This window comes from Podarcis erhardii, assembly GCF_964252035.2.
Source record: "Podarcis erhardii genome assembly, chromosome: 7".
NCBI classification, from domain to species: domain Eukaryota; kingdom Metazoa; phylum Chordata; class Lepidosauria; order Squamata; family Lacertidae; genus Podarcis; species Podarcis erhardii.
Genome location: NC_138511.1, coordinates 74,307,588 through 74,332,650, shown reverse-complemented (window position 1 = coordinate 74,332,650; position 25,063 = coordinate 74,307,588). Strand labels below are relative to the sequence as shown.

Sequence of the window (25,063 nt, the reverse complement as noted above, 5' to 3'; positions counted from 1 at the left end):
AGGATTTTACTGATACAGTTTGTGTTTACTCAGAAGTAAGCCCCATTATGGTCAGTGAGCCTTACTGGTGTAGTTTGTGCCTCAGTGGCGCAAACATTATCAAAAGTGCTCCCCCATGTGGAAAAACCGCAAACCTTCCAAGTTTCCCTATTTTCCAGGGACGTCCTTGATTTAGAGAAACCATCCCAGTTTCTGATTTGATCCTAGAATGTTCCACTTTTCCTTAGGATGTCCCTATTTTCACTAGAGAAATGTTGGACGGTATGGAGTTATCCGACCCCTGAGCCATCAGAAAGCAATCCTGTCTAGGGAAGGGTTTAAAAAAAAATGTTTAATGTTTTATTATGTTTTTATATATGTTGGACTCTGCCCAGAGTGGCTGGGGCTACCCAGTTAGATGTGTGGGGTATAAATAGTACAATTATCATTATGAAATGGGGCATCCCTATTTTCAATGGAGAAATGTTGGAGGGTATGGAACCAAGAATAACCCAACGTTAGTGCTGAAAACAGCTTATTCCGGAATTCCAATAGATGTTTTATATTTTTACATTCCAGGCTGAAGTATGATCAAAATGTTGCTTCTATGGGCCTGGATCGCTCTTCTGTGTGGTAAGTATAGTCATGGCTATAAACTTTTTGTGTTCTAACAGAAAACTATAGATTAAAGTGCTTTGGGGCCCATGTGCAACCTGTAATCTATGTTGCACTCACTACTTTTTATTTAACAAAATTGATATGCCTCTTGCTAGAACAAAAGACCTGTAACTTGTTTACAAAACAAAACAGTCTAAAAAAAATCATGCAAGTCACTTTGAGCTCTTTAGGTACCAAGTGACTAGTAAGCCTAAATAATAATAATAATAATAATAATAATAATAATAATAATATACAAAATAAAACCGGTAATTATTACAAATGTTGCAGTTACATACCTGGATAGGCTTGCTAGAATAAAAATGGTTTAGCAGCTCCTGAAAACAGTACAGCTCGCTATCTTCCCATAGGCATCAGGTTTGCCACTGTGAGAACAGTAGGCTGGGATATATAAACCTTCAGCTTGATTCTGCCTTCAGAGGCAGAATACTGCCTTGAGAGCCATTTTGATTTTCAGTTATTTCAGCAAATGCATCCCTCTCTCATCTCTTTAGGTAGAGTTTCTGGGCGAACCCAAGGGAAGCACTTCATAACAGCCTTCATGCAGAATGGGTTGCAGAAAAGCTTTGAGGATGGCAGTTTCAAACTCTTCGTCACTGGCCTAAAAGACGGCACCTCTGTCACTGTTGCCGTCTACAAGACCAAGTTCCTGAGGGACTTTGCTGTCAAGCGTGGTGAGACCGTGCCAGTACAGTTGCCAAGTAACGTCGAAATGGTTGGAAGCAACAAATTCCACTCTGCTGTCATCGTCAGGGCCTCCCATGATGTCACGGTCCTCTCACTTAGCTCCAAACCCAACTCAGTTGCCACCACAGTTGTCTACCCCAGGTATTTACTTGGGAATACTCACTATGTGGTGACACCTTCTGGAGAGCCTTCCAAGGGCTTCCAGGAGTTCTCCGTGGTATCCAGCCAGGACCCTACTCAAGTCTTCATCTATGTCACCGGCCAAGTGACTTTCCATGGGGTGACTTATGGGCCAGGAAGCAAGCTCGTTGTCTCCCTTGAAGCTTACCAAGCTGTCCAGATCCAAAGCCACCAGGACCTTTCTGGCACCAAAGTGGTCTCTCACAAGCCGGTTGTAGTCTTGTCTGGCCACAGTTGCATTTGGGCACATGACAATTGCCAGCATGTTTCTGAGCAGCTGCTGCCCACCCGGAAATGGGGCAAAGAATTCTTGGTAGCCCCACTGCCCTTCCAGACCAATTACGATGTGGCCTATGTGGCTGCTTGCCAGACAACACACCTCCAAGTCCGTTCTGGCAGCCATTATGCCAAGCACCATTTGCAAGATGGGCAGGTGATTGCAGTTGAAGTGAGAGGCCAAAAGCCCCTGTACATCTCTTCCAATGTGGGTGTCCAAGTGCTGTTCTACGCCACAGGAGGGGTCAAAGAGGGTGTTCCCTATGACCCCTTCCTCTCTGGTGTCCCTGCAATGTCTGACTACTCCAAATCCTACGGCATCCTGGGTCAGGAAGGCTTCCACAACCTGGGACTCATTGTCGCAGAGAGCAGAACGTGCCAGAGCATTACCTTAGACAAGCAACCACTGCATTATGCACACTGGCGGGTCATACCAGGCACTTCCTACTCCTGGACTGAGTTCATCTTCAGTGGGCACCAGGCAATGCACTTTGTAGAACACCCCAAGTCTACCTTCAGCCTTCTGAGCATTGGGGTCGCCCCACACAATAGCTATGGCTCTGTGGCCTTTGCCATCCATTGTAAGTCCTGCCTTCCTTCCTCCTTTCCATCCTTCCTGTTACATGCTGCACATCCAGAGTTCCCCTGATGTATCCAAGATCTCAAAGTCATCTCCAGCTGCCATATCTATTTCTTCTTCTTAACCTATATCACCATATCCCAGAGGTAAGGAAGCTGCGGCCTTCCATATGTTGTTGGACTCCAACTCTCAACTACATGGCCAGTGAACAGGGATGGCAAGAGTTGCAGTTCAGCAACTATTGGAAGACCACCAGTGTCCAGTCTCTGGTGCAGGAGCTATTGTGTCTTTTTCAGTCTGAGCACAATTAAGGCAAAGTTTGCTTCTGCACTAGAGCCATTTAGCACTGCTAAGGCATTGCTTGTACCCAATCTGCTGGAAGAGGGATTAAAATGGTCATTCCATGCAGTATTTAATGCTGTTACTAAATTTAGCAAAGCCCACCAGCAATGCTATTTTTCTAGAAAAAGAGGTGCCAGAATTCACCATGAACGCCTCCCTCATTCTCTTAGAATGGCAATGGCACCCACCTGAAAGGTGCTGGAGCTGAGTTCTAATGAGTTCTGGCTGGAGGGGGGGACCCTGCCCACCAGCAAGGCCAAGATCCTACAATAATGTCTATTCAGAGGCCTCATTCAGTAAAAATCCCTAGAATTTTATGAAGAAGTTTCCTCTGTGTGGCTCCTACCAACTGTAGTAGTAGAGAGGAATTGCCTCTTAAAAGCTTCTTAATTAATTAGTTCCTGTTCTAATCAGAGGGGCTTTGATTCTTCATTTCCTCACTTCTTTCTTTTTTTATAAATTGCAGTTGACAAAAAGAAAAGAAAAGAAAAAGAATGAGAGCAAACCAATGAGCAAAGTTTGCCTCCCTTGAGAGAGCAGGAGCTAAGAAATTCAATGTTAAATGTACTTATGATTTGCTTAATGATTTTATTACATGTTCACTTTCACTGAATACTGTGCACAGCCTAAACACACACAAACATCAAGCAGTCTAGAAATTTTCAAAATAAAATAAATCTATAATGCCATGTCCCTACTGAGCAGGAAGCATAAGATCCAAGAAGGAAATTTCTAATTAAAAGGGCATTAGCCCTGAAAAACTTCAGTAACATTACCTGTGCACTCTGTTGCATTTTAAATTTTAAAAATTGATGCAAATCAGGTCTGAAAAAGGTGGATGGGGAACTCAGAAAGCACTGGAATGCAATAGATTGGCAATTCCATTTTCTGGATTCTCTCTGACAAGTGAGTGATCAAAGGATTAAACTGCTGCTATGGAACATTTAGGCTGCTTTAGTAAGGGAATTATGGAAGTCTGAGAATAGTGTCATGCAGCACTGTGTTCTCCCTTCTTGGGTGTCCAGATATTGCTGTATCCCATATCTCATCATCCCCAGCCGGCTTTGGATGATGGCAGTTGTAGTTCAACAACAGCTGGGGACCCAAGGTTGAAGAGGACAAGTACATCACGCAATTTGGCAAAAAAGGGAAACAGAAGTGATCTTCTGACATGTCGGACCATTTCCTCACCTAGTCCAGAACAATCTGCTTTCCTTGGCAGCAGAGCTGCAGGGCCCTACCCAACTCCTGTTACCTGACTCTTGTAAACAGAGGTGCCAAGGACTGAGCCTGGAACATAGACACAACCTGCAAATGGTGTAGAACTGACCACCTTCTGCAAGCAACAGTTCCAGCTGATCAGCCAGCTAGCAAGGGAGTGAGGGGCACCAAAAGTGTAAGGCAAAGGCAAAGAGGAAGTGCTTGAAGAACTGCTTTGCATGCAGAAGGTCCCAGGCTCAATCCTTGGTTTCTCCTGGTAAGGCTGGGAAAGACTCCCTATCTGAAACTTTTGCAGAGCCACATCCAGTCCGTGTGGACAATGCTGAGCTTGTTGGGCCAATGGTCTGACTTTGTAGGAGGCTGCTTGCTGTGTTTCTATGTGCTTTTGTACTTGCATGACCTACTTCTCCTTAGGGCTGAACACAAAGAGCCTTCTCTGATTAGCTGAGTGCACAGGTAGGTTGATATGGGAGGAAAGAAGGGAGGAAGTGCTATATGAAGAAACCTGCAGTCCCATGATCCCTTTCCATCAGTCATGCTTGGCTTGGGCTGATGGAAGCTGATGCCCAACAACATCTGGAAGGCCACAGGTTCCTCACCCATGATGTACAGAAATGGTTGGTCGTGGGGGACAGGCTTTGAGATTCTGCGGAACAGGGCGTTATTTCATAGCCTATTATTTCCTTTTCTCTTTCATGTCTTTCTGGGCCTTCCAAGATATTTCTGTACTGATAGCTCTTCCATTTACCCTCAGTGATTCTTTGTGTTTTCTAGCAGCCCTGCCTCCACTGAGCCCTCATCCCATCCCCTGCAGTGGAACGAGTTGTGGAAAGGGATACGTATGCAGCATTACGCACAATCAGCCACAATGCATCCCAGAACCTCAGACCTGCAATACCATCCAATGCCAAGAGGGGACAGTGTGCAAGATAGTAGAGGGCCATGCCAGGTGTGTCCCTCACCCACCATCTTGTCATCAAGTCCAATGCCAAGAAGGGTCAATATGTGACCTAGCTGATGGCTTCCCTAAATGTATCCCAGCACCGGCATCCTGTGAGAATACTCAATGCAAGCCAGGAACAGTGTGCAGCCTCGTCAATGGCTGGCCCCAGTGTGTGCCCCACCAGCCTTCCTGCCACAAAGTCCAATGTGAAGTTGGGACTGAATGCGAGGTTGTCCATGGTCAGCCTAAATGTGTCCCGGTAACAGCATCATGTGGTGTCCTTCTTTGTGATAAAGGGGCCATGTGTGAAGTGATCGATGGCTACCCGACGTGTGTCCGATTGCCACCATCCTGCCTGCATACTGTCTGCGAGCAAGGGACTGTGTGTAATATTGTGGATGGTTGGCCTAAGTGTGTCCCAGGGCCATCCTGTGCCAATTTAAATTGTGTGGCTGGCACTGAATGCAAGACTGTGAACAACTTGCCCAGGTGTGTACCCGTCCTACCGTCCTGTGACAAAGTTCACTGCAAGCAGGGGACAGTATGTAAGACAGCTAATGGGATTCCCGCCTGTGTGCCCATTGCCCCTTCCTGTGGCACGATTCACTGCAAAGAAGGGACAATCTGTGAGATCACCGATGGCATGCCCCAGTGTGTGCCCACCGTAATATCCTGTGACAAAATCCAGTGCGCAGTGGGAAATGTCTGCGAAATGGTGAACGGGTGGCCCAGCTGCGTGCCCCTGCCGCACTCCTGTGAGAATACTGAATGCAAAACGGGAACAGTGTGTGATATTGTCAATGGGTGGCCGATGTGCATCCCAGATAAACCAACGTCGTGTGCGTCCTTTGTTTGCACAGAAGAGGCCGTGTGTGAAATGGTTGATGGCAAGCCAACATGTATACCCATCCCGCTTTCCTGTGACAGATATAAATGCAGACAAGGAACTGTGTGTGAAATAGTGCATAACTGGCCCACGTGTGTGCCTTTGCCATCTTCATGTCAGAAAACAAAATGCGCAGAGGGGACTGTTTGCAAATTCATTGACGGAAGGCCCAAATGCATTCCCATCCCTCCCACCTGTGACAAGTTGCAATGTAAAGTGGGAACCATCTGTAAAACAGTTAACAGATGGCCAGAATGTGTTCCAGCCCCTCACTCCTGTGAAAACGTCTACTGTAGACAAGGGACCGTTTGTAAAATCATCCAAGGTTGGCCCCAGTGCACAGCAATCCAACCGTCCTGTGACAAAATCTATTGCAGTGAGGGGACAACTTGTAAAATGGTTGATCGTTGGCCTCAATGTGTGCCTATCCCACCCACCTGTGACAAACTCGGCTGCAGGGATGGAACTACTTGTGAAATTATAGATGGTTGGCCAATGTGTGTTCCAATCCCAGCCTCTTGTGACAAAATCCAGTGCAAAGAAGGAACACTTTGTAAATTAGTTGATGACTGGCCCACCTGCATTCCCATTAGAAACTCGTGTGAAAAAATCACCTGCAATACAGGAACTGTGTGTGAGATATATGAAGGGCATCCAAGGTGTATTTCCGTCTCACCTTCTTGTGACAAGTTCCATTGCAAAGAAGGGACAGTTTGTGAAATCAGTAGTGGTTGGCCCAAATGTGTTCCCCGCCCCAGCTTGTCATCCTGTGAAAAATTCAGCTGCAGTGCAGGGACCAAGTGTGAGATATACGAAGGGCATCCAAGATGTATTTCCGTCTCACCTTCCTGTGACAAGTTCCATTGCAAAGAAGGGACAGTTTGTGAAATCAGTAGTGGTTGGCCCAAATGTGTTCCCCGTTCCAGCTTGTCATCCTGTGAAAAATTCAGCTGCAGTGCAGGGACCAAGTGTGAGATATACGAAGGGCATCCAAGATGTATTTCCGTCTCACCTTCCTGTGACAAGTTCCATTGCAAAGAAGGGACAGTTTGTGAAATCAGTAGTGGTTGGCCCACATGCGTTCCCCGTTCCAGCTTGTCATCCTGTGAAAAAGTCAGCTGCAGTGCAGGGACCAAGTGTGAGCTATATGAAGGGCATCCAAGATGTATTTCCATCTCACCTTCCTGTGACAAGTTCCATTGCAAAGAAGGGACAGTTTGTGAAATCAGTAGTGGTTGGCCCAAATGTGTTCCCCGTCAAAGCTTGTCCTCTTGTGAAAAAATCAGCTGCAGTGCAGGGACCAAGTGTGAAATATACGAAGGGCATCCAAGATGTATTTCCATCTCGCCTTCCTGTGACAAGTTCCATTGTAAAGAAGGGACAGTTTGTGAAATCAGTAGTGGTTGGCCTAAATGTGTTCCCCGTTCCAACCCAGCTTCCTGTGAAAAATTCAGCTGCAGTGCAGGGACCAAGTGTGAGATATACGAAGGGCATCCAAGATGTATTTCCGTCTCGCCTTCCTGTGACAAGTTCCATTGCAAAGAAGGGACTGTATGTGAGATCAGTAGTGGTTGGCCCACATGCGTTCCCCGTTCCAGCTTGTCATCCTGTGAAAAAGTCAGCTGCAGTGCAGGGACCAAGTGTGAGCTATATGAAGGGCAACCAAGATGTATTTCCATCTCACCTTCCTGTGACAAGTTCCATTGCAAAGAAGGGACAGTTTGTGAAATCAGTAGTGGTTGGCCCAAATGTGTTCCCCGTCAAAGCTTGTCCTCTTGTGAAAAAATCAGCTGCAGTGCAGGGACCAAGTGTGAGATATACGAAGGGCATCCAAGATGTATTTCCATCTCGCCTTCCTGTGACAAGTTCCATTGTAAAGAAAGGACAGTTTGTGAAATCAGTAGTGGTTGGCCTAAATGTGTTCCCCATTCCAACCCAGCTTCCTGTGAAAAATTCAGCTGCAGTGCAGGGACCAAGTGTGAGATATACGAAGGGCATCCAAGATGTATTTCCGTCTCGCCTTCCTGTGACAAGTTCCATTGCAAAGAAGGGACAGTTTGTGAAATCAGTAGTGGTTGGCCCACATGCGTTCCCCGTTCCAGCTTGTCATCCTGTGAAAAAGTCAGCTGCAGTGCAGGGACCAAGTGTGAGATATACGAAGGGCATCCAAGATGTATTTCCATCTCGCCTTCCTGTGACAAGTTCCATTGTAAAGAAGGGACAGTTTGTGAAATCAGTAGTGGTTGGCCTAAATGTGTTCCCCATTCCAACCCAGCTTCCTGTGAAAAATTCAGCTGCAGTGCAGGGACCAAGTGTGAGATATACGAAGGGCATCCAAGATGTATTTCCGTCTCGCCTTCCTGTGACAAGTTCCATTGCAAAGAAGGGACAGTTTGTGAAATCAGTAGTGGTTGGCCTAAATGTGTTCCACATTCCAGCTTGTCCTCCTGTGAAAAATTCAGCTGCAGTGCAGGGACCAAGTGTGAGATATACGAAGGGCATCCAAGATGTATTTCCGTCTCACCTTCCTGTGACAAGTTCCATTGCAAAGAAGGGACTGTATGTGAGATCAGTAGTGGTTGGCCCACATGCGTTCCCCATTCCAACCCAGCTTCCTGTGAAAAATTCAGCTGCAGTGCAGGGGCCAAGTGTGAGATATACGAAGGGCATCCAAGATGTATTTCTGTCTCACCTTCCTGTGATAATTTTCATTGCAAAGAAGGGACAGTTTGTGAAATCAGCAGTGGTTGGCCCAAATGTGTTGTCCGTATAAGCCCACCTGCTTGTGAAAAAATCAGCTGTCATGCAGGGACTGTATGTGAGATATATGAAGGGCATCCAAGGTGTATTTCCATCTCGCCTTCCTGTGACAAGTTCCATTGCAAAGAAGGGACTGTATGTGAGATTAGTAGTGGTTGGCCCAAATGTGTTCCCCATTCCAGTTCACAATTTTGTGGAAATGTCAGCTGCAGTGCAGGGACTGTGTGTCAAATGGTTTATGGTTGGCCCAGATGTGTTACAATCTCACCCTCCTGTGACCAATTTAGCTGCAGTGCAGGGACTGTGTGTCAAATTGCTTCTGGTTGGCCCACATGTGTTCCCATCCCACCCTCCTGTGGAAATGTCAGCTGCAACGTCGGGACTGTATGTCAAAAGGTTTTTGGTGGGCCCCAATGTGTTCCCAGCCCACTTTCCTGTGCAAAATTCAGTTGCAGTGCAGGGACAGTGTGTCACATGATTTCTGGTTGGCCCCAGTGTGTTCCGAGCCCTCCTTCCTGTGACCACTTCCGTTGCCAAGATGGGACAGTTTGTAAAATTGTGGACTACTGGCCCAGATGTGTTGCTGTCCCACCATCCTGCGACAGAGCACATTGTCAAAGAGGGACTGTTTGTGAGGTCATCAGTGGCTTGCCAACTTGTGTACCCATTCTGTCTTCCTGTAACAAAACTCACTGTACACAGGGAATGGTGTGCCAGATTGCACATGGCCGGCCAACATGTGTTCCAGCAGCAGCACCTTCTTGTGCTTCTGTACATTGTCAAGTGGGAACTGTGTGTCGGCTTGTTAATGGATTCCCCCAATGTGTGCACAACCCACTTTCCTGTGACAAATTCCGCTGCAGTGTGGGGACTGTCTGTCAGATTGTGAATGCCTGGCCCCAGTGCGTCCCTCTGCCGAGCTCCTGCCATAGTACCCATTGCCAAAGGGGAACTGTATGTCAAGTTATAAATGGACGGCCCAAATGTGTGCCAGTAGCAGCACAAGCATGCCGCACAATTCACTGCAAGAGAGGGACAACCTGTAAAGTTGTGAATGGTGTCCCCAAGTGTGTGTCTGTTTCGCCCGCCCAGTCAATCTGCTGGGCCTCTGGACAACCTCACTACCACACCTTTGACGGACGCAGCTACGATTTCCAAGGTACCTGCACTTACACCGTGGTTAAGACCTGCCAACCCACTTCGGCTCTACCTTTCTTCCATATCTACACCAAGAGCCAGAAGAACTCCCGGTTCTCTTTCGTCAGCCAGGTCACCATCTCTGTCTATGGCTCCAACATCACCATGGTCAAGTACGAATATGGCCTTGTCAGAGTAAGAGCCCATCTCTGTGTGGTTTTATTAAAACTGAGGAAGTGGCGCCAGGGGTTAGGAATCTATAGTTGTTGCTGGACTTCTACTCATTTCAGACTGTTGGCCATGCTGGCTGGGGCTGATGGAAGCTGGTCCAATAACAACTGGAGGGCTACAGTTTGCTTATTTATTTTATTTCTCTCACACATCTGTCCTTCACTATAGCATTCCAGGGTAGGTTACGAGAGAGAGAGAAAGAGAGAGAGAGAGAGAGATTGGTTCAGCAGCCTCTGCAGGGCTAGCAGTTTCCTACACCTTTTTTCTTTTAATTGCTGCATTTGAAGGTGGTAGAGATTTTGTCTCCTATCTACCTTTGTCAGAATCCACTTATCTGAAACCATCCTTCTTTACTGCGCTATTCTCACAGTTTTTCAGACACTCCCTGATTTTCCAAATTTGCATTTGTCATCTCAGGGTGCTTCCCCACAAAAGTACTTGACTATTCCAAGTATAAGGATCCGTACGGATCAGGAATAAATATGGCTCTGTTTATATTTTAATGCGAGCCTACCAAGTTCACATTTTCTGAAATGATATGCAAACTCAAACAGCTCACTTTCAAAATTTGCAATTCTCTGAATTTTGCATTGCAGTTCTGCAACCGAAAAAAGGGCCGAAAATGTGGCATTAGGGGAAAGCATGCATAAAAACACCAATAGCGGTGAAATGCATTGTTAGAAAAACCTGCTTGCAAAAATGTGCATATTTGGAGAAATGCACAATGAAATGTTGACAACTTTGTGAGAACATTATTTTTAAAAGAAACGAATTGCAAAGTGAAGCAGAAATGCATCAATGTGAACTTAAGCCTAGAAAAAAGAGAAGCTGACAGATTCATGCAGACCTACTCCTTTCTTGGTGTTGTTGTTTTTAAGTAAATGTGTTCTGACTGAGCCACAGAAACATAAGAAGCTGCCTTATGAAAAGTCAGATTATTTTCCCACCTGGCCAAGTATTGCCTGTTTTGACTGGCAGCAAGTCTCCAGCTACAAAGTCTTCTTGATCCTTTTTTGAACCTGGAGATATGCAAGGGACTTTCTTTTAAAAATCTTGTTTCACGTCACCTGGAAGTCACGTGATCACAAATGATTCTACTTTATTAGTCAGCATCACAACTAAAGTTGCTTCTTTAAATAGAAACTTCCTGAAAGAGAAGTTTGACCTCACTAGAAATGTTGGCGTTTTGCTTCATCACAGCCTTTGCAAACCTGGATTCCTCCAGATGTTGTTGGGACTCCAACATCCATCGTCACTCACCATTGGCCACACTGGCTGGGGCAGATGGGAATTGGAGTCCCAAAAAGCTGGAGGGCATTGGGTGAGGGAATGCTGCTGTGTCACTTCAATTAATTTGCAGAGTATGTGTATATAATCTTGACTAAAGAAAAACATTCTTTTATCTGCCTTTGCCACTTCCAGGTCAACCAAGTACGCTCCCGCCTGCCCATAAGCATGCATGATGGGAAGCTCTCCTTATACCACAGAGGAGGCCAACTGGTTGTGGAAACATCATTTGGTCTGAAAGTTTACTATGACTGGAACTATTACCTAGTGGTGAAGGTCACTCCAGCCTTTCGGAGCCATATCTGCGGCCTCTGTGGCAACTACAACGGGGACCCCAATGATGACTTTATGACATCTTTGGGAGGCTTTGCAACTGATCCTGTGGAGTTTGGCAGGAGCTGGAAGGTGGAAGATGGTGATAGCCAATGCAGTCATGGCTGCCATGGCAAATGCTGGCGCTGTTCTCCAGAGATGGCGACCAGATACAGAGCGGAGACTTATTGCGGCCTGCTTACTAAGCATAGAGGTGGCCCGTTCCGACATTGCCATGCCTTGATTGACCCCAAGCCCTATTTGAACGACTGTGTGATTGATTTGTGTGCCTTTGAGGGCTACAAGCAGATATTATGCCAAGCACTGAAGACTTACGCTGATGCCTGCCAAAGAGAAGGGGCAGTGATATCTGCCTGGAGAAAACATGCTGGCTGCCGTGAGTACTGCAGAGCATTCATGGAGAGAGGGATCGAGCTACTTATGCAATTATGGGCACCTAGATGAGGGTCGTATTGTAGTATTTATTATTTACGTGTGAAATACATATCCTGCCCTTCCTCCCAAAGGAGTCTAGGGAAGCAAACGCACAAAAGATAAAGTCATTAAAACATCTAAAATATATAAGAAAGTTTCCAACACAGATGCAGACTGGGAACGATCTCTGCTTAAAAGGCTTGTGCAAAGAGACATGTGTTCACTAGGAACCAAAAGATAACAGAGGTGGTGCCTGTTTAATATTTAATAGGAGGGACTTCCCAAGGGTAGGTGCTATGACACTAAAGGACTAATTACTATATTGGACAGAATAGTCCTCCTGATAAGATTATGTCTGCAGGAAATGCTCTCCTGGAGAGTGCTGTGATCAGTTGGGTATATAAGGGATGAGATGATCGTCTAAGTTACAGATAGGTAGCCGTGTTGGTCTGCCATAGTAAAAAAAATAATAAAAATTCCAGAAAACAGAAGTGACTTCTGTTTCAGTGTATCTGAAGAAGTGTGCATGCACACGAAAGCTCATACCTAGAACTAACTTAGTTGGTCTTTAAGGTGCTACTGGAAGGAATTTTTTTATTTTGTTATGATCGTCTAAGTGAGCTAGTCCTTGAACTTAGTCCAGTATTAATTGGCAGCCAGTGCAATTCTTTCAGCTGCATCATAACAGGGTGGTAATATCCTGCCCAAGTGAGCAATTGAACTGCCACAGTTTGCACTTGCTAAAGCTTCCAGACTAACCTCAAATTCAGCCCTGCATAGACCCATTGCAGTAATGCAACCTGTGGTTCCAGAAGGGAATGTGTTTCATAACTGAAATACTGTGCACATATATGGGCATATATTAAGTAAGTGTATTCAGGAATACACTATCATAAAATAAAATAAAAAGATTTGACCCTGCTATTTAGCTAAAAGGCTCTCCAGCAGTTCAATAATCCTGAACCACCTTGTGGGGGGAAATGGCTACTTTAGTTTGATAGATAAGCTTACAGCAAGGATGGGAAACCTATGTCCCCTCAGATGTTCTTGAACTACAGCTCCCATGATCCCTAGCCATTGGCCTTTCCAGCTGATAGGAGAACCCTGATTTAGAACCTCAATGTATTAGATGAAATGTTGCTATCAAGCAAAGATAGGGCTTTATGTAAGAACAGTGGATGTGCTCACCTCTGCCAGTGTGGTGTAGTGGTTAAGAACGGTAGTCTCGTAATCTGGGGAACCGGGTTCGCGTCTCCTCTCCTCCACATGCAGCTGCTGCGTGACCTTGGGCTAGTCACACTTCTTTGAAGTCTCTCAGCCCCACTCACCTCACAGAGTGTTTGTTGTGGGGGAGGAAGGGAAAGGAGAATGTTAGCCACTTTGAGACTCCTTAAAGGGAGTGATAGGCAGGATATCAAATCCAAACTCTTCTTCTTCTTCTTTCCTTTCTGCAGCCATGTCTTGCCCTGACTACAGTCAATACATGCCCTGTGGCTCAGCATGTCCTGCCACCTGCACCAACCCTGATGCTCCAAAGCAGTGTCACCTGCCCTGCGTGGAGACCTGCCAATGCAAGGCTGGCTACGTGCTGGATAGTGGCAAGTGTATTCCCAAAAACCGGTGCGGCTGCGCCTACCATGGTCGTCTCTATGCACCCAATGAGCAGTTCTGGGGTGACCAGCAGTGCCATCAGCGTTGCTTGTGCAGGGCGCAAGATAAAAAAGTGATCTGCCATGAGTCCCGTTGCAGGGAGATGGAAGGGTGCCATGTTGTCAATGGCATGAGAAAGTGCTACCCCACCTACTATGGGACCTGCACTGCTGTGGGACAGTTGCATTACGTCACCTTTGATGGGTTCCGCTATGACTTCTACGGGACCTGTGTTTATCGCCTGGTTGAAATCTGCCACAAGAGAGCAAACCTGACCCAGTTTCAAGTCCTGGTTCGGCATGAAAGGAAGGGACACAAGGATTATCCTGCCACCAAAGCCATTGAGATCAAAGTCTATGGTTTTACAATCACAGTCAGCCATAGCAAAGTCTTGGTGAGTGCACTTCTTCTGCCTTTCTGCTAGAACTCATGCAATTTCTTGGATTTATCCATCACTTCTTATTTCTCAGGTTGATTATTCACTTTGAAAGGAGCAAGCAACCAAAACAGGATGGTTTATTCACAATTATGTATTGATGTGGTGCTTTTAAAGTTCTTCTGTCTCCATAGTATCTTCTCCTAGGGCTAGGCACAACTCACCATTTTCATTTATGTATTTGCTTCTTTGTTTCCTTTCTTTTATATCCACACTTTCTTCCATAATGGAATTCAAGGTAGCATACATGACAAAGCTATCAATGGTTACCAGTCATGATGACTATGTTCTACCTCCACTCTTAGAGACAGAATGCCTCTGAATACCAGTTGCTTGGAAGTCCAAGTGAGAAGAGTAGCCCTGTTGCACTTGTATCCTGCCTGTAGGCTTCCCAGGGGCATCTGGGAACTAGAATAATGAACCAGATGGACCATTGTCCTCATCCAACAGGGCTGTTCTTGTGTTCTTTTGTTCCCAAATATCTTGACTTGCAAGTTGAATACCTACAGGTGGTCCAACTATGTGTTCATTTATTTGCTGTGGTGGTTAGGACTGATGAGTGTTATAGCCCAAAACATCTGGACAGCATCCAGTTGGGGAAAGTTTATCTAGCACTTTACTGTTTACTTAGACTGGCAGTGGCTCTGAGACAGTGATTGGCAGGCAGAGTCTTTCCCATCACCTACTGCTACCTGGTCCATTTGAGTGAAGGCAAGACCTTTTCCCTGAAAAGCATGTGTTGTCCCACATCTGCTTTATACAACATCTCTAAATTCTTTTCTCTCTTTCTTTCTCCCTGCCTCACCTACCTTTTCCAGTTGAATGGATTGTTGGTCCACCTGCCCTACAACATTGAATACAACAAAGTTGCCCTCTACCGCCACGGCTGGGATATTGTGATCACGACTGATTTTGGTTTAACTGTCGCATTTGATGGGACTAACAATATCCGTCTCACGGTGCCAGGAGCCTACAGGGGTGACGTGTGTGGCTTGTGTGGCAATTTCAATGGGCGGGCAGATGATGACATGACTCTGCAACACAGCCAAGTTCTGACAACCAACTCAGGGGATTTTGGCCGAAGCTGGAAAGTTCGGGACATCCCAGGGTGCATTGAGAAGGAGAAGGAGGCCTGTGCAGACCTTGTGAACATTGAACACTCACAGAAGACGAGCAAGGAGTGTGGCCTCCTGCTGGACATGCGTGGCCCTTTCAGGGAGTGCCACAGCAAGGTGCCACCTCAATCATATTTCAAAGACTGTGTCTTTGACTTTTGCTCCAACAAGACCAATAAAAATGCCATCTGTCACATCATCTCCTCCTATGCCGCAGCTTGCCAAGCATATGGCACCAGGGTCTATGAGTGGAGATCTGCCAGTTTCTGTAGTAAGTTCATGGGCAATAACCTTGCAGAAAGTGAACCCCCAGTTCCTGCCAAGGAATGATGAGTACATAAACTCCCAGGCCAATTTTCAAGATTATTTTATTTGATGGAGAAAGTGGATAGAAAGTTTTTCCCTTTCTCAGTACTTAGAGCTTGAGGTCATCCACACTGATTGGCAGGTGATTGAGGACAAATAAGGGGAAGAGCCTGTGGAACTTGTTGCTACAGATTGTGGTGGTTGCCACTTGCATACACACAATGGGGATTTGACAACTATCTGTGGAATGAAAAGTGGTATATAAATACATTGTAATATGTTATGTTCATCATCAATGATAGCTATAGTCATGATAGCTATAGGCGACCTCCAGGTTTCAGAGTTCATATAAATCTGGGTAGCAGTTGCTGGAGAGCCTGATGGGAAAACCAGTTTCTTCATCCTCTGCTTGTGGACTTCTCAGAAGAATCTGGTTGGGCTTTGTGGAAAATAGGATGTTGAATTGGATGGACATTTTGATCTGATTCAGCTTATGCACTTATTCCTAGAGTCAGGATCAGGAGATCTCCCTTTAGAAACAAGATTTGGAAATGTCTGAAATTAGAATCTCTTCCTACACTTACATTTTAGGTTGGGGGGATTAGGAGAAGACGCCAGACTAAGTGGGGTTCAACCAGGTCAATAATGTCTTCCTGTCTCTCTCCAGCTCCTAAATGCAGCGCAAACAGCCACTATAAAGTCTGCACCAGCAATTGCCCAGTGACGTGTCTTAGCCTCTTTAACCCAGTAGCGTGCACTACTAGATGCCACGAGGGATGCGAATGCAATGAAGGTTATGTTCTGAGTGGCGACCAGTGTGTTCCCATCTCCCAGTGTGGCTGTGTCCACCAAGGCTTCTACTACAAGGCGGGTGACTCTTTCTATCTCAACGGATTCTGCAAGGAGCGATGTGTATGCCAAGTAGGTGGCATCATGGACTGCCACCGTTCCTCCTGTGGTCCTAATGAGGAATGTCGTGTGGTGGAAGGTGTCCAGAAGTGCCACTCACTTGCCCCCAAGAGGAGTGGCTCTTGTCATGTGGCTGGTGACCCACACTATCTCACCTTTGATGGCACTACATTTGACCTCCAGAGCAACTGCACCTACACTCTGGCTAGGAGCTGCATGCAGAAGACCTCCCTTCAGCCCTTCTCTGTCAACGTGGAGAATGAGAGGAGGTCCAGGGGCAAGATCTCTGTGACAAAGGTCGTGTCAGTCACAGCTTATCAAAACACCATCTCCATCTTGCGGGAAAAGAGAGGCATTGTCCTGGTAAGCCTTTGTGAAACGGAGAGCAATGGAACATGGTTGCTTGCTCAAAAGACATGAGGGGTTGAATAAATAGGGTGAATGGTTGCAGCAATGAGGTTGTGTAATGATATAGCTATGGGTAGTGATGGAGTCGGGATGGGCTGTAGCTCAGTGCAGAGCATCTGCCTTGTATGAAAAAGGTTCCAGGTTCAATCCCCAACATCTGGGGCTGGCAGAAGCCTCTGAGAAACCCTGGAAGGTTCCTGCCAGTCAGTGTAGACAATACTGAGCTAGATGAACCAATGGTCTGATTCAATATAAGACAGCTTCCTATGTTCGAGATGAGCACAGTAGAACTGATGTGTGGCTGGTGGGCAACAATCAATATACAATAGTCATGTTAGCAAGGCTAGATCTAGGTTTGGGGGAGGCCTTGGGAAAGTCTCTTCAGGTGGGCCCCCTACTTCATTAGTGAGTCCCTGTGGCCAAAGCTGGCAGCAGCAGCAACACTACAATCAGTGTTTGGCAGGGCCGTATTACCCATAGGTGCTAGGGGTGTGGGGCACCCAGGTGCCAGGCTCCCAGGGGCACCAGCCAAGAGTCCGGGCTCTTCTGCGCCGTGAGTTCGGGGGCGACCAAGCCAGTGAGACGCTGAGGTGGCCGGCTGGGGACTGGGCAACCGGGGGGGGGGTGCTGGGTGGATCTTTGCACCCTGGCGCCACATATGCTTAAGATAGCCCTGGTGTTTGGGCAGCTTAGCAACACTTTTTTTAAATTTTCTGCTTTGACCACAGAGTAAGTCCTTGACATTACAGGAAATCTAAAATGGTGGCTCCAAGCCATCCAGCACAAGGGGTCCAGGGCAGGTGTAAGTACAGTGATGGGCCCTGCTTGCAATATGGAGATCCTAGTGTTCAGGGATGCTACATGCTAATGCTAGGTTTGCACGTATAAGGAACATACGTAGAAAACAGACCAATAAACAAGGGCAAAAGGTGAAACTACATCAGATGTTGGTTTGGACACATCAGAGGAGTGGCCATTGTCTTAAACTGTCTGTCTGCCTGATTCTCACTAATTTTCCACTGCCACAGGTCAATGGTGCGACCACCTACTTACCTTTCCGGTTGGTAAGTGATGGTATGTGGGCATACTACCATGGTGACAACATTGTGATTCGCACAGACTTTGGCTTATTCGTCTCTTTTGACCAGCTCTACCATCTTGTTGTCAGAGTACCTGAATCCTATCAGGGCCAGACCTGTGGCCTGTGTGGTAATTATAATGGCAGATCCAATGATGACCTCTTCCTGCCCACTGGCCACCCAGCCTCAAGCGTCCAAGTCTTTGCAGCTGCTTGGAGAGTGGACGTCCCCACTGCTGTCTGCGCAGATGATTGTGCCGCTTCAGTATGTGGTGCATGCAGAGAGAGCCGGAAGGCCAGCTATGTACACAGCAGTCAATGTGGCATACTTCAAGCCCCATATGGACCTTTCAGTGCCTGTTTTTCCACCATCAACCCTGCAGACTTCTACAACAATTGCGTGCATGATCTCTGCAAAGCAAGAGGGAACACTGTTATCCTCTGCCGGGCTATCCATGCCTACGTCACTGCCTGTCAAGCTGCAGGCATCAAGATCAAGCCTTGGAGGACAGCAGCATTCTGCCGTAAGTCCTCCTATAAAACTAGCTTTCTAAGGCCACGGGCACCTAACCCCACTTTCACAACCTCTGCCAGCATCCTTCTTGATCTGTGCACACTAGTGTCTATTAACAATCTCAACTATACATCCAAGAAGAGGTATTACCAACTTGTCTGCTCATACTCTGGGTTTGGTGATGGAAGCGGCAGCATGTAACATCCCAAATCGTACTTTGCAAAACAATGGTAATTTTCCAAATGCAGTGCTGCAACCCAGTGTACATAAGTGCATATACTAGAGTAAAGTGTGTGTAAAAGTTCATATACCATTATTAGGGGAAAATAATTCACAGATGTTTTATATTAAGTGAAATCGCTTTGCAAAAATGTGCATGTTAGGCAAAACTGCATACAAAATTGTGCATTTTGGCAGGGGGGGGGATCATATTAAAATGTTGTTGAGTTTTCCCAATGACTTTAAAAAAAGAAAAAAAGCAAACTGACATGGAAAGGTGGAGACCTGAACTTAGGATGGGAAAATCAAGGAACTGGGAATAAACAAAACTGTGAGATTTACCAATTCCTATTCTCCATCTGGCCCCCCATATGTTGTCAGGTGTGAGGTAGCTGAGTCCAGTTCAAATTTGTACCCTTGATTGACCAAGTTTGGCATGTGGGATGGTGATTTCTTATCCATGGTGCAGAAAATACTGAGCTAAATGGACAAAATGGTCTGAACTGACTCAGTATCCTAGCTCCCTATGTTCCTAATCCACCTCATCTTCCCCTTTCATATAGTAACTTAATTTCCCCCAATCTTTCTTGCAGCTATGAAGTGCCCAGTCAACAGTCACTACGATATTTGTGTCAGAGCTTGCCCCAGAGGTTGCAGAGAAGCAGTCAGCATCACCAAGTGCTCTAGCAACTGTGCCGAAGGCTGCCAATGCAAAAAGGGTTACTTTATGGCTGGGTATCATTGTGTGCCTATTAGTCAATGTCGGTGCTTTCACCAGGGCACATGGTTTAAGGCAAGTGACAAGCACTTTCTGAAAGAACAAGAACTTGTTATCCCAATACACAAGCTGGCTAAACTGGAATGCTTGAATTTAAAGGCATTTTGTTCAGTCGGGCTGTGGTTTCTCTAGAAAGATCAGGAAGAGATGCTAGTGTGTGTGTGTGTGAGAGAGAGAGAGAGAGAGAGAGAGAGAGAGAGAGAGAGAGAGAAGGAGAAGAACTTTAACACGCACACTTACAAACAGAGGCATAACCCCAGCTGCACACTCACAGATTGTTCTTGTTAAGAATTCTTCTGCACAAGGGGAAATAACACCTGAAGAAGGGTTTTGCTCCAACAGGAAGCAGAAGGCTAGCTGGGATGTTTATGGAGCAACGGGAAGAAATAATGTTGTAGAGGCAGAAATGGGAGTGGTGTAGGTTCCAGAAGCACATTTGTGGGTGTCACACGCCCCTGAAGTTTGTTAGGCAGAGCTTTCAGTGTGGTGGCATTCATGTTTTTGAATATGCTCCCACTGGAAATTAGGAGGCGCCAACTATTTTTTTCTATTTTTACTCAATGATGTGATGAAAGTATTTTTTTTTTCTGTGTCAAACTCACACACACAAATTTGCAGTTGGGTCAGCAGAACTCTGATGATAACATATGGAAGATACCACGTAAACTCACCATATGTTATATGATTTCAAATATGGCAAAATGCAAGAGTCACCTGCTTTCAACACAGCTCCTAACAGTGTTTTTATTGGCAGGTTGGAGTGAAGGTGATCACAGCTAACTGCAGGGAGCAGTGTACCTGCCATCGTCAAGGTCGGGTTGTGTGCACACCTCTACCATGTGCAGCTGGACAAACCTGTGTCCTGAGTAATGCCAAGTGGACTTGTATCCGGCAAGAGGGCCATTGCACCATTTCCCAGGGGCACATCTTCACAACTTACGATGGGGTCTCCGGAAAGGTTCCCCCTGTAGGGTCCTATGAGATCTCCGTGCTCATCAACGCCAAGTCTACATCTTGGTTCCGGGTGGTGATTCAGCTGCAGAAATGTCCCGCATGCCCCACACCCCTTGTGGTCACTGTCACAATCTATTTTCACAAGCTTATTGTGCTGGTGAAGCAGGACAGCTCAGTTACGGTAAGAAGTAAAGAATGGAAGTTGACAGAACTCATATTCTATCAGCCATTATACCTTTCAGTATCCACTTCTTATTTCCACAAAAGCTTTCTTCCCAATCAACACACCACCATCTCACCACCCACTCTTCCCACTAACTTGTCATCCTTTTTATCTATCTGCCCTGGAATGCTGTAACTAATGAGCATTAAATTAGTGTATACAGTTGCAATAGACACTTTATAAGGGTGGGCTTAATTCTCTTTGACCAGCCTTCCATAGGATTCATGCCAGAAGTAGGCAGGGCCAAAGCCAATAGCGGGAAAAGCAATAACTGACAATAGGTGGAGCCACTCTACACTTTCATACATGCATGCACCATACCCACCCACATAAATACACACATCACACATTCAGCACTCATCACACAGTCAGTTGGCAATAGAGGTGCTGGTTGGATGAGACTAGTCTGACATAGGAAAGTGTTATATGAAAACTCTGGAGAGGTAAATGCATTGAAAAATGTAGAGCATAGAATTGCAGGGGCACAGAGATCAGAGAAAGAAACAAAGATGTTAAGAATTGCCACTGAATCAGCAAATTTAAGGGTAGTTTTGCTCAAACAAAATGCCCAGGGATATAGAAGACTATCAGTAGTTTTCTTATGGGCTAGTGACATAATTCAGTGTGTGTGTGTCAGAGAAAGAGTGAGCAAGCGAATAGATACACTTCTGAGTCATAGGCAATGGCGTAGTTGAAACTCAAGTTGAACTCGAAGGTCCTCTCAAGAGAAACTTCTATACAAATTCAAAGGAAAATGAAAGGAATTTTGATAAGAGTTTCAAAATATATGGGTATGTATGTATCCACATACATTTCTGGAAAGGTTCCTTAGCAAATGTGCTAGATGTATGATACAGAAAATGGAGGGGGGGTGGTAGTCTAAGGCCATGAGCTTTAGAAGTTTTGTGACAAAAGCTTGAAATTGATGCAGCTTGCAGGATCCAATGCAGAGGCTTAAGGGGTAGGTCATGGTCATATCATGGGGAAGAACAGTGAGTTTAGCAGAAGCTATATCTCTCCAGCAACCACACATCTTCTAAAGTTATATTGTTGTTCTCCTTGTTTTGTCTTTATCATCTGTTATAGGTTAATGGGCACCCAGTGCATCTTCCAGTCCAGCCCTCAAAGGAAGTATCAATAAGCCTGGCTCAGGACTTGGTGACAGTGGCACACAGATCAGGTGTGCGGGTTCTCTATAGCACTAGAGGAGACCTGACAGTGGCCATCAGTGGTGAACTGGCCAACAAAGTATTCGGAGCCTGTGGAAACTTCAATGGGAATGGTGCAGATGACTTGCGGTTACCCAACGGTAGAGTAGCGCACACCATTACAGAGGTCATTAGCCACTGGCGAGTCACGACAGCTATGCAAAATGGTATGTAAGGACAGAAACTTAATCAATTTTTCCCCAATGCTTGCATGTCTTATTTCACTAATCTATTTAATGATCCCCACTGCTTAAGTCAATGGGCAAGGGTGCAATCTCCCCCCCCCCAAAAAAAGCAACTGGGACATAAATGATGGCAACTGGATACTTGGTTGTTTAAGAAAGTAGGTTTCTACTGATGCTATTTATGCTGCTCTGTTGAGCATCTCAAGGTTGCACCCCATGACCCAAGCATGGAGGAAGAAGGAGAAGAACGAACAGTTTATTGGGGCCTATTGATCATGGAAGACTGGGCCTCAACTGTAAACACATTGCCATTGAGGGGTGTGTGTCAAATTGTAGTTCATGCTTGAGGGTGTTAAGGTAAACTTATTTCCCTTTCTCTATCTATGATTTCTGCTCTTCTTTCCTCCTCTTTTCTTTCTTCCATTATTTCATCTTTGCTTCCTTTTAACTCTTTTCTTGCTTTCTTCTCTTCACATCCTTCCTTTCTTCCCCCTCTCCACAATATGTTTTTCCCTAGAAGCAAGACTCAGTCTAAACGAAGACTTTCATGGCACTGCTTGAGAGCCAGCAGACTTTTCCACCCTGGTGCTCTCCAAGTGGTCTGGACTACAGCCTGACCATTGGTCATCCTGGCTGGGGCTGCCTAGAGTTGTTGTCCAAAGAATCTGGAGGGCACCAGATTGGGGAAAAATGATATAAAAGTGCTTCTTCACCATCGTAGCTCTGTGGTAGAAAGAATGTTTTGTATGCAGGAACGGGCCAAGGGGAAACCTACTCTGACCCATGCCTAGAAATAGGGTTACCATACGTCCAGAATTTCCCAGACATATCCAGAATACTGCATTCATCAGCAGCGTCCAGGCAGAAATCAACTAAATGTTTGAGAAATTCCAGACGTATGGCAGCCCATGTTGGCAGTGCTGATTTCCCCGATTTCCCCTTAAAATAGCTCAAAAACAGCAATTTTATGACACGAGTAGAAGTGTGGGCAAGCCTCAACAGATTTATTCATCCTTAGCAATGGCTCTTTAGTGTCTCCTGTTAAGAACAACACTTGTACACAGTTTGGAATTGCCCACCATAATGCATGTCCAAGTATGGGTATACTCCCGCAAGGGATTTGGAATACTGTTGTTTGATATACAAGGCACTGAATGCTTTGTTATTCCCTTATATTTTTAGCTCGTTTTAAAATCCACTCCTACTGAAACCTAGAATCGAGATCACTTTTGGATGCCAACCCCTCTGAGGCAATATCTGGACTGCTATCGTGACAGAAACAGCTTCTCCCTGGCTGAATCCCAGGGATAGGACAGGCAGCTGGTCTCCCAAGCACAACGGAACACCTCTTGCTGTTAAATAAATGTGCTTCCCTGCAGCAAAGCAGATTGGGTTCACCAGCTCAGAAATGCTGAGCTTCAGCCCCACAGATATTGTACATAAGTTCGGTCACTAGCTAGCCTCTGCTTCCTTGAATTTGCATTGTTTGATGTTTTCAGTTTGTTTCACTAGCTTATTCACATTTGACTCAAAGTGTCACATAGCATACATAGAGGGGTCCCTCTGCCAAACAGTACAACACATTCCAATCTGATGTGTGATAGCTGCTCCCCAGGTACACAGCAAAGTCTTTCTTGGTTCAAGGCTACAGCTGTCTTTGGGGCATGGCAACGGGCGTTTCACAGCAATGTCTTGACCCAGACCGAGTTGAATCTAACAGACAAATCAATAAAAAGCTTTTGGTAAAGGTCTTGCATTTGTGTGAGTCCATCTTGACAGCTTTTTGGCAAAATAATGATTTTACACAGGTGCCTGGGCTACAGTGCTGGTCAAAGAAGTACTGAGAGTACCACCAGGCCTCGATGGTTGTAGCTGGCATTTGGGTCAGTGCTATTACTTCCACAAGGACGTAGTCCATCAGCAACTGCCCAGGTTTTCCTGGTTTGGAGTGTATGTGCAACAAGTAGGATTGCTAGACAAGAACTGGTAGTCATGTTTGGAAAAGTATTTAGTGAGAGGGAGTAAATAACCCCAATTCATTGTTTCTGTAAGCTGTTTTGGAAATAGAAAAGCAATAGAAAAAATGTGTTAAATAAGCAAATAAATCGCCTCATAAGAAGACTCCCACAGGACTGGGGGTGAAGAAAGAGGCAAAAATTGACCTTATGATCATATTTTGGTGATGCTGTTCCTCATGGCCAGTATGTAAAACATGACAACCATTCAAATGGTGGGTGGTTGCTAATACTGCCTCCAACTCTTTCATTTTTCTCCTTCCTCCAATCTTTATCAACACTTAAAGCCTCAGGCTTTATGCCAGTGCTGCCCTTCCACAATTTGTCCATGTCACCTAGATGTAGCTCAGACCTGTAGGCTATAGACCAGCCTTTGTCAACCTGGTGCCCTCTAAATGTTTTGTAGTACAACTCCCATCACGAAGTGACCACTCTTGACCCTGAGTGAGACCCTGTCAGCATATAAAACCTCTGCTCAGAGATCTTTAGTGGTTGCCAATTTGTTACTGGGACAAGTTCAAGGTTACTAGTGGTATGTAAAAACCCTTAATGGCTTGAGACTAGTTTATTTGCAAGATCACCTTACCCCATATATGCCCATTTGACCACTGGAACTTGCACTGTTACAGATGCTGCATATTACTCGTCCCACACTTATCTGAAATTGACCTTTTAGTGTGGCAAGGACTACACTTATTCTCTGCCTATTGAAAACAGGCAGGCCCCTTCACAAGCCTATCCAGACAAAAATATGTTGACATGTTTTAATCTTTTTTACTATATATTTTAATTATCTTTAACTGTTTTCGTTGTTTTCAAATGGTTTTATTGATAATTTCAATATTTCTTGTAAATTGCTTAGAGGTTCTACTACAATCAAGCAGTGTATAAAAACTTTGTTAAATAAAAATAAATTTTCTTAGGGTTTTATGTTACTTTGGGTTTTGTGCTGCATTACACTCTTCCAAACAACACGTTCATACAAACTGAAATGAGCGGGACATTATCTCTTCTGTGCCCACAACACGCCCGTTCATGTGGCTCCACAGCAAACGAAACTAGGTGGTCTCAGGTACAGGGAAAGATGGAGGCCCTCTGGTCACAGTATCACATTTCATTGTCAACTGTGGC

General features: G+C 45.5%; 2 protein-coding genes across 2 annotated transcripts; both read left to right on the top strand.

Moving 5' to 3' along the window:
• Positions 1 to 1,198: 1,198 nt before the first annotated feature.
• LOC309347203 (uncharacterized protein) lies at positions 1,199 to 10,550 on the top strand (the record flags this gene model as incomplete). Its single annotated transcript, XM_081871543.1, has 4 exons — positions 1,199 to 2,381; positions 5,183 to 7,155; positions 9,625 to 9,864; positions 10,497 to 10,550. 4 exons carry the CDS (start codon positions 1,199 to 1,201, stop codon positions 10,548 to 10,550), a joined length of 3,450 nt encoding a protein of 1,149 aa, XP_081727669.1.
• Positions 10,551 to 11,243: 693 nt separating this feature from the next.
• On the top strand, positions 11,244 to 24,489 carry LOC309345569 (IgGFc-binding protein-like). Its single transcript, XM_081868675.1, has 9 exons — positions 11,244 to 11,896; positions 13,389 to 13,978; positions 14,839 to 15,406; positions 16,109 to 16,713; positions 17,787 to 18,360; positions 19,163 to 19,362; positions 20,102 to 20,482; positions 21,611 to 21,899; positions 23,100 to 24,489. The coding sequence occupies exons 1-9, from the start codon at positions 11,356 to 11,358 to the stop codon at positions 23,123 to 23,125; spliced, it is 3,774 nt and encodes a 1,257-aa protein (XP_081724801.1). The 5' UTR covers positions 11,244 to 11,355; the 3' UTR covers positions 23,126 to 24,489.
• The last annotated feature ends 574 nt before the right edge of the window (positions 24,490 to 25,063 follow it).